This window comes from Lepeophtheirus salmonis, chromosome 10 (genome assembly GCF_016086655.4).
Source record: "Lepeophtheirus salmonis chromosome 10, UVic_Lsal_1.4, whole genome shotgun sequence".
Classification (NCBI taxonomy): domain Eukaryota; kingdom Metazoa; phylum Arthropoda; class Copepoda; order Siphonostomatoida; family Caligidae; genus Lepeophtheirus; species Lepeophtheirus salmonis.
Genome location: NC_052140.2, coordinates 19986769 through 20002269, shown reverse-complemented (window position 1 = coordinate 20002269; position 15501 = coordinate 19986769). Strand labels below are relative to the sequence as shown.

At 32.2% G+C, this 15501-nt stretch overlaps 2 protein-coding genes across 2 annotated transcripts; both read left to right on the top strand.

Moving 5' to 3' along the window:
• The first annotated feature begins 1370 nt into the window (after positions 1 to 1370).
• LOC121125150 (uncharacterized) lies at positions 1371 to 2707 on the top strand. The gene is made up of 2 exons (XM_040720285.2): positions 1371 to 1447; positions 1513 to 2707. Exons 1-2 carry the CDS (start codon positions 1433 to 1435, stop codon positions 2545 to 2547), a joined length of 1050 nt encoding a protein of 349 aa, XP_040576219.1. The 5' UTR covers positions 1371 to 1432; the 3' UTR covers positions 2548 to 2707.
• Positions 2708 to 13583: 10876 nt separating this feature from the next.
• Positions 13584 to 14980, top strand: LOC121125295 (uncharacterized). The gene is made up of 2 exons (XM_040720460.2): positions 13584 to 13725; positions 13791 to 14980. The coding sequence occupies exons 1-2, from the start codon at positions 13711 to 13713 to the stop codon at positions 14823 to 14825; spliced, it is 1050 nt and encodes a 349-aa protein (XP_040576394.1). The 5' UTR covers positions 13584 to 13710; the 3' UTR covers positions 14826 to 14980.
• Positions 14981 to 15501: the final 521 nt, after the last annotated feature.

Here is a 15501-nt window from a genome sequence, read left to right as displayed (position 1 = left end):
TATAACCCAGTTAAATTATTTCGTAATTGTTTAGGAAATATGTAGGATCACTTGACAAAATGAACATTAATGAAACTTTTGATATTCAACAACACAACTGTAAAATTCAAACTAGTGAACTTCAGCAACATAACTTTAAAATTCCCTTACAAATGGAGAATGTCATCATTATAAAGTCATTTTGAAGTAGCAATAGAGGTCAAAAAACGTCCTTTCAAGACTAAAATTTTATAAACATAATCTTTACGTTATAAATACAGAAGAAGGTCAAAATAACAGGTCACCCTAATTATGAGGATGTTAAGTGATCCAATAGTTTTCAAAAAAAAACAATTCGATTTTTCTATTCTTTATGAAATAGTTTATTCATTTTCAAATTCTATAAAAATATTTGAAGAAAATTCAATATTCAAGAAAAGAGGGGTTTTTTTTTACAGCCTGACGGATTTTCCAATATTTTTAATTAATAACACATATTTGGTCACACCAGTCTCATTTGTCCCGTTGAAACATTGAAAAATGAGATATTTAGGCGCACAAAAAATATAAACCCTCCAGTTATAGAACATTAAATATATGTTTATAATTTTTTAACAATATATTTTTGAAACTCATCGATTTGTAGACAAGTTTATAGTTATTTTTTTGATGAAACTAAACGATTATTAGGCAATTTTAGAAGTAAATATAGCAGATTTTGTTTAAAACCACATAGAAACACTGCATCTTTGTCCTATCATTTATGAAATTATTGTTTTCCGAATTTGTTTCAATTTCATTCCTTAAATACATCTATACGTTTCTACCGTGAATAATACTTTTAATATGTCTTACAATGTTGAATTTTATCATTCTTTTAATCTAAAAAATGACAAAGATCAAATACATGGGGGCATTACTGTATTTCCAAACATTGTTCCCTCCATTAACAGAGATAAAAGATGGTAATTTAAATTGATGTTGCATATTTCAATTCATATTTAGTAGTTGGATGCATCACATTGAATAAAAATGAACTTAACTACACAGAAATTAAATAATAATGACAAAAGCATAACAAAATCAAATTCAGATTACCAAATCCGAAAAAACAAGAGAGCTAAGCAATACTACTTATTGATCTCGCAACATTTTTAACGGAATGATACTTAACCACGAATTGAGTGAAAAAAAACTAGAAAAAATTATACTTCCATTATCAAAATGGGTGTACAAAAATAAATATTCCACGTAAGAATATAAGATCACCGAACCCTTAAATCGTATTACAAGAGTAAGATGAATGAGCCGGCAAGCATTAATTTTTGATTTTTTTTTTCTTACAACAATATAAATAACCTTTACTATATAAACATATGTTAAATTCAAAGAAGGCATCAGTTATAGTTTGTGATTAGCAGTGTGCATTGTCACAGGCTAAATTAGAATCAAAATGGCATCATTTAAGGTTAGTTTTATTGAATTTAAAAAAATAAGAGAGAATTTGATTCATATTAAAATTTCATATTTCAGTACATTTGTTTGATCGCTTTAATCGGATCTGCCGCTGCATCCGGAGGGCCAAGACCACGAGCAAGAACTCTTACCGTCAACCGGGATGGAAGATCCCTTCTCAACACCTTCCCCTTCAATGATGGAGCTCGTGGAACTGCCCGTGCTGCTCATGCTGAACACCATGAACATGATCATGCTCATGCTGAGCACCCAGCTGCCTCTGACAACAGATTGGCCCGTCAAGGAGCTGGTGATGATGTCCCACTTGACATTGGATCCATTGCTGCTGCTGGAGAGCGTTGTATCGACAAAGTTGTCATGGTAGAAGAAACTGAATACGATGACCACATCGAATGCCACCACAGCTACTCTGAGAGATGTCACACCACCTACACCACCGACTTCGAACCCCAACAAGAGGAAGAGTGCGAAGAAAACTTCAAAAAGAGTTGTTTCATTGAATACAAAAAGGTTGCTTTTGATGAGACCGTCAAGTTCTGTCACACTCCCTTGGTTTGCGAAGGTGAAGGACCTGAAGAATGTAAGACTGTCTACGAATCCGAGTGTGAAACCAAGTACCACGAGCACGATGTTGAGGATGACGTTGTCAACTGTGAGACCATCCAAGAAGAGAAGTGCGAGGATGTCACCCAAGGTTACACCACTGAGCAAAAATGTACCAAATGGCCCAAACAAGTCTGTACCAATGAAAAGAAGAACGTCAAGAAATACAGTCCCCAAACTGAATGTAAGAAGGTTCCCAGACAATTGTGCGGTCCCTCCGGCTGTGTTCCCCAACCTGGACCCGAAGAGTGCTTTGACAAGAAGGAAACCATCGTCCAAGAAGTCCCAGAGGAGAACTGTAACTTGGAACCCCAAAAGGCTTGCAAACAAGTTACCAAATTGATTCCTAGCCTCAAGCCTGTTGAGGAGTGCGTTGATATACCCAAAGAGGTCTGCTCCCGTTCCAGAAAGAACCCCAGAAAGGTCCAAAAGCCCGTTGTCAAGAAATGGTGCTACGTTCCATCTGCTGCTTCTGGTTTGGCTGCTTAATTTGTGTCATGGAAATTACAATAAAACACAAATGAAAATATTACCAACATTTTAATATGCCCTAGTCAATTTCATACTGCCATTTTTTATTAATTAATTCTCAATGTTCTGTACTATTGATACATTTAGGTCAATTAATAAAGATATTAAAAACGATAAATATTATAGTATTATTATTTTATGACTCTGATCTACTTGCTGTCTTTGACTCCAACATACTTAATGTATTTTCGTTCTCTATAAGCAACCGAGAATCGAACATACGCACATTATGTTTTAGTGAATAATTTCTTCCATGTGGCGTTGTGCATCGAGCTACAATGCCCTATTCAAATCATTACTATTAATTCTTGACAATACTTCTGACAATCTAATTGCAAAACACTTATCGGCTTTAAAATAGTCATTTACATACGTATATATAAGTAGTAGCAACTATTCATCGTGTAAAGGCTGGAGATATCTTTGGTTTCCGATAAAAAGACCGTGGTAAAAAAATTGTGTAATAATTGGCATAATATCAATGCGTAGTAAAATTGTCGTGCACAGTATCATTGTGAGGCAAAAATATTGGAAGTGATATCATTGTGAAGCAACATTATTATAAGCAACATAATTCTGAGTAATTTAATAGCAAGACATTATCATCGTGTGCCATTTCTTGGCAATCTATACTATTTGCGTCGAACCAAACTATTGAATGATAAAATAAATTCTAACGTAGCCTTTTTTTCCTAGCATTATCAACCCCTTGTAATATCCAAAAATCCACCCCGGTCCTTAGGATATACAGATAAGGAGCTGGGCCAAAAGAAAGTTTGAACTCTATTCCTGCTTTGTTTCTAATATTTAAATTCCATTGCTAATATGCCATGATACACCCCAATGTACGGACTGTGCAGGTGAACTTATATGCCCAAGGCAAGTTAAATTTCTCTGCCGGTGATTTTATGAGCATCAAGGAACCCTCTTAATATCCGAAAATACAGCCGGCTCCCACATGTGAAGTACTGTGCCTAAGACATTTAAAAACTATACTGCCGCTGCATTTCTAAAGACCAAGGACCCCTTCTAATATGTTATGCTACACCTTTGTCGACCACCCCTTAAAATCATAAAAGTATAATAATTCATAAGTCCAATAAATAATAACGTATATAGTGTACATATATTTTATATTTCTAAGTATATACATTTCTATTTAACACCATACATCACATAAACATTACACAAAGAAATACAAAGTACATGAGTAGAGGTTGATGACGTATAACATGTTGGTGGGCACCACTTAGTGTTGGAAAAATTTCACCTTCCTTGTGGCGGTGCAGCTCATCTTCACAACTCGTCAGCCATGGTGTATTATAGAATATTAGAAGGGGCTCTTGATGCTTAGAAACGCAGCAGCAGAGTAGTTTCAACTGCTTTGGAGCCCAGCACTTCACTTGTACAACCTGTGAGCTTGGGATATTATATGGGCCTATACAACAAAATTGCACACCTGTATTATGTCTGCACATGATACAGGTGTGCGCTTCTAAAACTGAACACTCCTTTAAATTTTAGGCGTTTTTCCTTGTCTACAGGCTTGAGAGCTTGACGAGGGGTTCTCTTGTAGACCTTAGGGCCAAGATCTTTCTTAACTAGCCGGTCCATGGTCCTTCTGCTGACGTTGAACTCCCTCGAGAAGCCGCTTTTTCACGGCAGCAACCACTTTATCCGCCCTTCGAGGCCTTGACATAGATCATGTGGTCGCCTCAGGAGTACCTTTGTCTACTACGCTGTAAACGGTGGTGCAGCTGCAGTTCAGAACCTTTGCAATTTCAGTGGGAGTAAGTTCCAAAATTTATACTCGACGTCTCTCCATATGATCGGCTGTTGTTTCACTGTTGCTATTAAGATTTTGCTTGAGTTTTGTTTATAACTAGTCAAGATCCTTGCCTCAAAGTATAGACCAGTTTCAACTCAATAAAATCATGACCATGGGCATGGTGTAAAATTTAAAAGAGTGTTCAGTTTTAGACGCGCACACCTGTATTACTCACAATCATAATGCTTACAATAATTTTGTATTACGATAATATTACCGATAAACTTTTTGTCTCGCAATGATAATGTACACGACGATTCACCACGCAACGATGGTATCCCAATAATTTTATCTGCAACCTTTTTACCACAATCATTTTACAAGGAACAAATATATTTTTTTTGTGCAGGATTGCAAGCGTTTGGCGTTCTGTTCAGCTTTCCGTTCAATTTTTCTTTTTTCGTTCAGTGTTCATCGTTCAACCATTATTTCATTCCGTTCCACGTACCATTCAACGTTCCAATTATAGGATAGTACCAGGCCTGTACAGTAGTATACATACATACACTAGCGTGCTTGTTAAATGAAGCTGTACAGTTTTTGAGTGATAAAAAGTCGGATACTCCAAATGAGATTGCTAAATTAAATTGAATGTAGAAAAACGAGAACGCCAAAGCTTTTTTTGTTGTCTAAAATGTCTATGGGAATTATGAGTAAAAAATTAATCAAACTCAAGTTCAAAACACTAACAGCCGACTAAAAATTAAAATATTTTATTTTCAAGGAAGTAGAATAACTATGTCTGTTGTGATTAAATCATCTCAATCATCTCTTAATCCCATTTGTAAATATAGATAAATTAAGTCATAATTAATTATTAAAATCTATCATAAATAACTTATGGCCAACTCTTAATAGTACTGAGTCATTATTATATTTTTAGCACGTCATTTTCCAACAAATTATAGTTCATTTCAATGAACAAAAGATTCCGATTAATTCTTTGGAAGCCCCGCTAATTGTACTTAGAGTAGCTAAAATTTACCACCACATTTATAGAAAATAATAAATTATATTTCAAAGACAATATTGTGCCAAGTTAAGTCAAGTACATAAAATGGAGTTTAAAAACTACAGTTATCATTCTTTGGTATTTCAATTCATCCCAGAATTTAAATTCAATGTCTATAAATGACCATAATATATTTTTGAAATATTGCCTGTCATTTTATTAATATAAATGATTGAAGCTTTGTCTATATGATTCGTGTATTTTTCCTAAAAATAAAGTTTTTTAACTAAACACGGACATGTAGGCGACATTGAAAAAATAAATTGCAGCCAAGATTAAATGAAATACTATTAACCTTGATTGCAGCCGGTAACGTCACACATAATATATAACTCAAATATCTACTCAATGTGAAGTACTTTAAATCCATACAAAAATTACAAGCAAAAATAAAAAACAAAGAGCGTGAGAATGTGTTTCATTGAGTACAAGATAAATTAAATTATTACTGCGTAAAAGGGACATAAATAATAATTATGTACTTTTTAGAGTGATTAATTCACATTTACTTGGATATTAATATCAGAGGCATCTGTTGGGGGTAGAGGCTTTAGGTCCCTCCCCAATTTCAAAAATTCCACCTGAATTTGCAAGGTCGTGTTTTAGGGTACGTATCTTATGTACAACTACACCCCTTCTGAAATTACTATGACCTCTTGGAACGGAATAATAAAATCTCATTTTTAGCGTTTAAAAAAATATTTTATTTCGTTGATTGAACGCACGTTCCATGGAACACCGTTCAATTTTGCGTTCCCTTCACAAACCTGTTTTTATGTATCAATGTTAATATGAACAAGTGTTAGTTTTTTGTACTTCATTTCAATCCCTGGTTTGTTTTATCCAATGGTTTTTTAAAGAAAATCTAATTGTGTTCATGCATGCCATTGATATGTTTATAAATCAAATAGGTTGGAATTAACTCTACTCTGGTGGTTGTATTTACACTCAAACACACAAAGAAGTGATAATATAATATTTATGTACTTTTATTAAAGCAAATTTTAGATGAGAGGTATAATATGTTTCTGTCGTTTTATGATGGAATTTTGGAATAGATATGGACGTATTTAATAAAAACAAAAAAATCATGTATGAAACAAACCATTATAATCTCATACTTACATATTTGAAGGGACAAAAAATGTATTATGTTTATATTGTGCAAAGCCAATGAAGTAAATATTGCACGTCTTAGCCTGTATTGTATCACTTTACCTTTCTTCAAATAAAAAAACAGGGAAAAGTTATCCTGTAGTTAGCCAAATATGTCAATCACACCACTCGTATTTATTTCTTAACTACTACCAAACTATTATTACTATAATATTTATCTACAACTTTTAAAGTGTATACATATACTTATATTTCAGAGTATTTAAGTTAAATATAACTTATTACTTTATTAATCGAAAAGAATAGATTATGAAATAGCCATAAAGTATAAAGTCTGAGGAGGGAAACTCGTATCCCTTTTCTTGTAACAATTGGTCAATATTCAATAAACTACCCCTAATACTTTCTCACCATTGTACCTTAATCTAAAATATGAATCAGCTTAAAAAGAATTAAAACCCCAAAGAGCATAGGCATTTTGCAGATCACAAAAATGGGCACTCAATTGTAAGTGAACAGTATGTTATTTAGATGTATATTTTTTCCACATGAATATATTAAATAATCAGCTTAATATCCCTTACATATGTAAAGTTTATGAAACCCAAACCATTCCTATTTTATTTACAATTAATTTGATACGTTTCTGAATGGCAGAATAAAAAAAGAATAATTGAAATACTACTTATATTTATCATTGATCAAAAGTGATTTTGAAATAAAAAAAATAGCTAATGAAACTTGTAAATTTTGAAGTTGATATACAATCATCACAGACGTGAAATGAATTTGTTTGTATTTGTAGTGCTCTCCTGACAGATAGTCTCTTATATTTTTTGCCACTTGAAATTTGATTCCCATTGACTGATTAACAATTTATCTTGGGTTGTTTTGCTAAATGTACTATTGATTTTCAAATGCAATTCATTTTATATTGTTCAAGAATATTGTGAAATGTCCTTTGATTAAAAGTCTAATGATATTGAAAGGCAGAAGCCCATATTTATTGAATAAATTATCAAATTAATCCAACTATGATTGATAAATATTGACAAAATGTAATCGTGCATCTGGCGACCACAAAAACTCAATGTATAAGTTTATTATTAAAATATACAAAAATACGATTATAAGTATTAAATTACATATCAAATAACAGTAAGAATGAAATTCTTTAAATATAAGATAATTGTACATTTCAGTAAGAAAAGTAATAATTATACGGTGGAACGCGCCTAAGCCGGATTGGAAGGAACAACAAAATTAGTTTTCTATACAAACCAGCCTGCCGTATGGAATGAATAATGTTTTTTTTTTTTTTTTCATGTGACTTCATCATTATTGATATCGACCGTCTCAGGACCCTAAACATTCTAGTTTTATACGAATACGAACCCTTTTTTTTATTATTACTAAGAAAAATAGTGAACTAATGGATTTCAATATAGTACCTCAAAATACAAGCACTTAAACCTAAAATCTATCACTCTATTGCCTAGCTTTACTTGTATATCATACATTAATATGCATTAAAAATATGTTCATAACTTTTTTATGTAACCTTTTTCCCATATTGTACAGGGTGGTCCATCGAAATCTGAACACATATTAATTCAATAATTAATGAAGTTTGTGGGGTTAAAATTAATTTATATATCGATATTTTAAAGCATAAGTAGTTAGTTACAATACAAACAAAATTTGAGCTCTTTAGCTTAGGTACAAATTTAGAAAATAACAGTGAGGCGTCTCCCAGACCACTGTCTACGCCCGGAAAAGAAGAAAAGGTCTGTAAAAAAGGCAAAAAAGGATCCAGAGGAGTTAAAGAAACATTTAAAACCAGCAATAAAACAAACCCATCTCCTACTGTTACAAAACTCTTCTGAATGAGTCTTTTGAACTCTTTTTTTACCTTTTTCGCCCACCTACAGCCCTGATGTTAACTCCCTCGATTACACTTTTTGGGTGCATGTCGAGGGAAAGGCCTGTAGTGACTGTCATCCAAACACTAAGGTCCTCAAAGCCGCTTTGAGCCAGACTGCACCCTTAGGACAGAAGACTACATCTGCAGGGGGTGCCAGGCCTTCCGCCGCACCCTGAAAGCTATCATTGCCGATGAGGGTGGCCACATTAATTATTGAAACAGCTAGAGATACATCCATTTATATTATGAATTTTAATTAAAGTCTATTGTTAATTAATCAATTATATCTTGTTAAAGTTACAATTCAAAGTGTTCAGATTTTATTGAAACACTCGGTAGACGATAAATTAACCGCTATAATGGAAAAAGTCATATATTTTTATATTGTAGTCATAATTTTTTTCGATCCTAATTGTTAAAAAATATTTATTTTTTTACACAAAAATACCCATTTAATTCGGATTTTAATTAACTATTTCTTTGATTTAATTGAAATGTAATTAATTATCATAAGCATTAAGTAGTATTCCATGTAAATGTTTATTTTTAAAGACATTTGATGAAAATTCATCAAGCTTTGTTGGAATTTTTTACATTTTATGCTTTAAAATATCAACTATGTCGTCTTCTTCAAATTTGACATAATTTATGACATCAGTGAAAAATCTCTATGCAAAATAAGTGTGACCAATATGTCATTTTCTAATTATGGCTTTGTTTTCCATGCTTAATTTACTATCGAGCATTTTAGTCCTAATCTTTTTTAAGCATCCATTTGGCAATATCTTCCTTAAGATATTTGATTGATACTTTTTAAGTTTTACGCATATTTTTACTCTTGGTTTGAAGTAACAACTTCCATGATGATGATTAATATGCTAGATATACCTATATGAGATTAAGTTAGTTTGTAATAAGGGGACTGACTTAAAGTGATAGTCCTTGTTCGACTCGGAAAGAAATTACTCTGATCGACATCAGAGTAATTCCAGAATATAATGTCCTTTCTGTGTGACTTGTGTTTATTTCCTTAATCTCACAGCTGCTTGTAGCTATTCTAATAAAACCTCATGACAGCTAAGCTTCTCTCATCCCAAACATTCTTGTAATTGTTAGGATTGACAAGTTCATTTTCTGTTTCTTTTATGTGTACAACTGTACAACTTAAGAGTAGAATATGTTCTATGTGACACTCTTGATAAACCACTTTGTATATTAGAGTCTGTGATAGATTGTGATATTTTTTTATTGATATAAATATCTACCTATGGAAAAAGTAGTGGAGTTTGTCTGTAGAATCAATTGATGAGCTTTGTTTTGTTATAAAATAGTTTCTTGCTCGGTAAATTTGTTCTTGAAGTTACACATCAGCATTAAATTTTCAGGATTTTATCATATTTGCCCCAAATTGTATATAATCAATTTTAGATGTTATATGTATAATAATTTATTGTCAAATCATGAGCTACAATGAACCATTGAAAACATATCCTTATTCCTTCCATTCCTATGCACAACTTATGTACTCAATGTTTGATCTATAATGTAACCTTCTCTTCTTTCTTGGTTGAACTCGTGTTTACTTACTTACTTCACTAACTTGTTGAACACAATGTTCTAACGTTTGCAAGTTAGAGGAGGCTCGTCAAATTCATTCATGTCTTTCATATTTAGCAAGTCTATAAGATGTCTTGGATCAAATTAAAAAAAAAAATAGAGATGTATTCCAAAGCCAGAAAGAAAGTGGACTCATCATTCCTCTCATGGTTCTAATATAAAAGATATTACCAACAAAAATTATTCTTTCTTTCTCCTCTTTACTGCAAGGCATTGCCTGTAGAACAATCTCCAGATGAGCATTCCAGGATAAAATTTGTTGAACACTGATTTATTTTTATTTTTTTACAGAAGCCATGAATTTAGTGTAGTGTAGGTCCTTATTTAGGACCAACAACCACGGTCCAGTCAAGTCCCATCCAGTCCAGCCCACTTGTCGGTCCTTAAAGAAGGTAAAATCGATTCCTCGTGACGTCAATGAGGGTGTTTTTCCTATATAGTATACTCGTATTATATTGTATTATAATGCAAAAAATAATATTTTTTGCAAGATATGTGCAATAATCTTAACACATATTTCCTTTGCCTTAATAACCATCGATTTTTTTTATGAAAAATTCCAAGGACCGACAGTCCTAAGGACCCGTCTCTCAAATCAACTATAAAATTTATAGCAATAAAAAAAGTTAACCCAAAATGTTAGCTAAATTTTTCTATAAATAAAAGTTTTCAGAATTGCCACGTTTAACCCATTTTTTCAACCTTTGAATGTCACAAATAGGTCATAATTATAATACTTATAATTTATTGGGACCTGTCCCAATGATGGATTGTCTTATGGACCGTTCCCAAAGACGGACCGTCCTAAGACTGGAATAGACCGAATAAATAAGGACATACACAACACTAGCCATGATAGCACTTTAATTTTTTAACAGCTTTTTCCTTTGTTATCCTACGACCTCACAATTATTTTATGGTTTATACAAATGAATACCAGAATAAATCGAAATATATACTAGTATCTTATCAAAATACTTTCTTCTTTTGGTATTACAGAGTGTAAAGATAATTTTCGGATAATTTTTATCTCCATTTGTCATCCGATTTTTGATTTTTTCCCCTCTGACTATCAAGTTAACAATACATAACATTTTTTGAGTTTTACTATGAGCCCCAATGTTCGTTAAAAATCATAACAATTTCAAGACCAAGTACATTTACTATCTCCTGTATAACGATGATTAAAAAAATAATCAAGAATTTACTTAGATAAATATAAGAATTTTAATTATTTTTGTTCTTTATAGGCTTTAATGTATTAAAAAAGTGATGGGGCGTTTGTTTCTATTGATTTTTTTTTGTATGACACGCACTACTGCAGGAGTTCTCAATGGGGGTACGTGTACCCCTTGGAGTACTTGGAGGCACTCTAAGTGGGACTTAAGATTTAGAAAGAATATTTTACTAGTGGTACATAACTCAGGGGCGTCCGCAGGGATTTGGCTGGAGGCACTGTAGCCCCCCCCCCCAAAAAAAAAAAAAAAAAAAAAATCTTTTTCTTTTTGGACATTTAACATTTGAAATTTTTTCCAAAAAATTTATTTAATTTTCTTTGAATAGCGATGGGTTTTTATTTTTTCCCCAATACATTTAATATTTGAGATTATTTTCAAAAAATTTACTAATTGAAATTTTTTGGAGAATTTTTGTTATTTTTTTTTTGAACAACAATGGATTTTGAATTTTTCTTCGAGAAAACTTAATTTTTTGAGACTATATATGGATGTTTGAAATTTTTAAGACAAAAAGTTTAATTTTTTCAGAATAGTTATGGATTTATGAAATGTTTTCCAGAAAGTGTGTTGTTTTGTGAATAGCTATGGACTTTTGAATTTCATTTCGAAAAAGTTTAAAATGTTGAAATTTCTTCTAATAAATTAAATTTTTCAAAATTTGTTCCTAAAAAATTTAATTTTTGGATTTCCTTTGAAAAAAAAAAAAATCCCAATAACCAAGCCCCCCTCCACCAAAAAAAAAAGAATCATATGGACCCCATGTCGCTCTGCTAAAAATACTTTGTGCTGGTAAGGGGATACTTGGGTTAAATAAATATTTTACAAGAGGTACATCCCTAAAAAGGTTGAGAGTCCCTGCCCTATGGTACATATACTTAAAGTAAGAGTGAACAAAATTCTATGTGAAAGGGTCACATTTAGGAAATTGAAATTTTGAAGGGATCACATTATAAAATACATTTTTTAAAGTTATATTTATTCAAATTTTCAATATGTATCAAATTAGAAATATAATTTGTATGAAAGGAAACAATATTTTTTCTTTCATGATGGTAAAATCAAATCATTAATAGCTTTTGTGTTTTTCTGCTGTTAAGCTGTGAGCAATTCTTCCTTATTATGAATTAAATAAATAATAGTTCCTTAGAGTGGAAAAATGAATAACTACTATAGTGATGGGATTATTAAAAAAAAAAATCCTGATGCCGATTTTTTAATATTTAAAAAAATAGTTATAAGATACATTTTACTATCAAGGGCGTCCACAACATTATATTGGGGTGGGGGAGAGCCTTGGTGTATGGAAATTTTGAAAAAAAAAATCCAAATATGAAATCTTTTTCAAAAATCCAATGTTGTTCTTAAATTTTTTATTCCAAAGTTTACAGCTATTGACAAAAAGTTAAATTTTTTGGAAAAACATTTCAAAAATCCACAAATTTTTACTACAAATAAAACTTTTCTTCAAATAAACTTTTAATATTAATTTTGTCTGGAATAAAATTTCAAAAATCCCCAGAATTTCCTAAAAAAATATTTAAAAAAAAGAAAATAGAATATTACATTTTGTGAGAAAAATTTCTATAAATACATAGTTAGTCACAGAAAATTGAATTTCTTGGAAAAACAAATGAAAACTTAATTCTTCTTTTTTTAATTTGAAAAATTAAATGAATTTCAAATCTTAATTTTTTGAAAAAAAATTGGAAAACTTAATTTTTTTGAAAAAAATTTGAAAACTTAATTTTCTAGAAAAAAGAAAAATTCCTCTATATGAGGAGGAGCTACACTTTTTTTTTTTTTTTTTCATAACTTAGAAAAGCAATAAATAGTGAAATAGCAGTTACAAATGGGAATCAGTATCACAAATTAAATACTATTCTCACCATGCCGATCCCGATAAATTGTCTACTGGCTAAAAATAGAATTCAGGGATTATCAATATAAATTAACATATTTATTTAATCATATGATGAGTATAATTAGTGACCTATAAGTGATTGTATTATTTGAACCATTCCATGGCAATTAAAATTTATGCTTCATAGCAAAAATTTCCTTGGAATTCTAAGCCATGGATCAACGTCTCTATTCATATGAAACTGAATTATACTTTATCTTGATGGAGTGAAAAATAACCAGAAAAATGTACCCCTCCTTTATTGTAAATGGGTGAACAAAAAAAATATTCCACGTAAGAATATAAGATCACCGAACCCTTAAAATGTATTACAATAACAAAATAAAAGAGCATCAACTCTTGTCTTTTTTTCTTACACCAACATAATCCAGCGTTACTATATAAACACATGTAAATTTAAAAGAAGGCATCAGTCTTATTTTGTGATTAGCAGTGTGCATTGTCACAGGCTAAATTGGAATCAAAATGGCATCATTTAAGGTTAGTTTTATTGAATTTAAAAAAATAAGAGAGAATTTGATTCATATTAAAATTTCATATTTCAGTACATTTGTTTGATCGCTTTAATCGGATCTGCCGCTGCATCCGGAGGGCCAAGACCACGAGCAAGAACTCTTACCGTCAACCGGGATGGAAGATCCCTTCTCAACACCTTCCCCTTCAATGATGGAGCTCGTGGAACTGCCCGTGCTGCTCATGCTGAACACCATGAGCATGATCATGCTCATGCTGAGCACCCAGCTGCATCTGACAACAGATTGGCCCGTCAAGGAGGTGGTGATGATGTCCCACTTGACATTGGATCCATTGCTGCTGCTGGAGAGCGTTGTATCGATAAGGTCGTCATGGTAGAAGAAACTGAATACGATGACCACATCGAATGCCACCACAGCTACTCTGAGAGATGTCACACCACCTACACCACCGACTTTGAACCTCAACAAGAGGAAGAGTGCGAAGAAAACTTCAAGAAGAGTTGTTTCATCGAATACAAGAAGGTTGCTGTTGATGAGACCGTCAAGTTCTGTCACACTCCCTTAGTCTGCGAAGGTGAAGGACCTGAAGAATGTAAGACTGTCTACGAATCCGAGTGTGAAACCAAGTACCACGAACACGATGTTGAGGATGACGTTGTCAACTGTGAGACCATCCAAGAAGAGAAGTGCGAGGATGTCACCCAAGGTTACACCACTGAGCAAAAATGTACCAAATGGCCCAAACAAGTCTGTACCAATGAAAAGAAGAACGTCAAGAAATACAGTCCCCAAACCGAATGTAAGAAGGTTCCCAGACAATTGTGCGGTCCCTCCGGCTGTGTTCCCCAACCAGGACCCGAAGAGTGTTTCGACAAGAAAGAAACCATCGTCCAAGAAGTCCCAGAGGAGAACTGTAACTTGGAACCCCAAAAGTCCTGCAAACAAATCACCAAATTGGTTCCCAGCCTCAAGCCTGTTGAGGAGTGTGTTGATATACCCAAAGAAGTTTGCTCTCGTTCCAGAAAGAACCCCAGAAAGGTACAAAAGCCCGTTGTCAAGAAATGGTGCTACGTTCCGTCTGCTGCTTCTGGTTTGGCTGCTTAATTCTTCCCATGAAAATTACAATAAAACACAAATGAAAATATTACCAACATTTTAAAATGCCCTAGTCAATTTCACACTGCCACTCTTATTAATTAATTCTCAATGTTCTGTACTATTGATACATTTAGGTCAATTAATAAAGCAATTAAAAATGATTTAACTAGTTATTTGTTAATTTAATAAAAACCAAATAATGTAATAGCCAATATATATGATGTATATATCCTTGTATACATGCAACCAAGACGAACTTACGCACATAATGTTCAAACGAATAATGTCTCCCATGTGGTGTTGTACATCGAGCTACTATGCCCTATTCAAATTATTTATATAAATTTATGATAATATTTATCACAATCCAATTAATAATGTACTTATTGGCTTTAAAGTAGTCATTTAAATACGTATATTTATAAGTAGTACCAACTGATTATAGTTTGAAGGTGGAGATATCTTTGTTAATGTAAGATGATCAATCTAATCATACCGTATTTTTTTAGTGTCTCCTGAAATGATTCTATATACAATTTAATTGTATTCTTGCAAGCCACCTAGGTATATGCTTAGAAATAAAATGTGTGAGGATTAATTCTACTTTGGTGGTTTTATTTACATTTAAATACATAAAGAAGTCATTGACTAATATTTACGTACAATATTTTTACCAAATTTT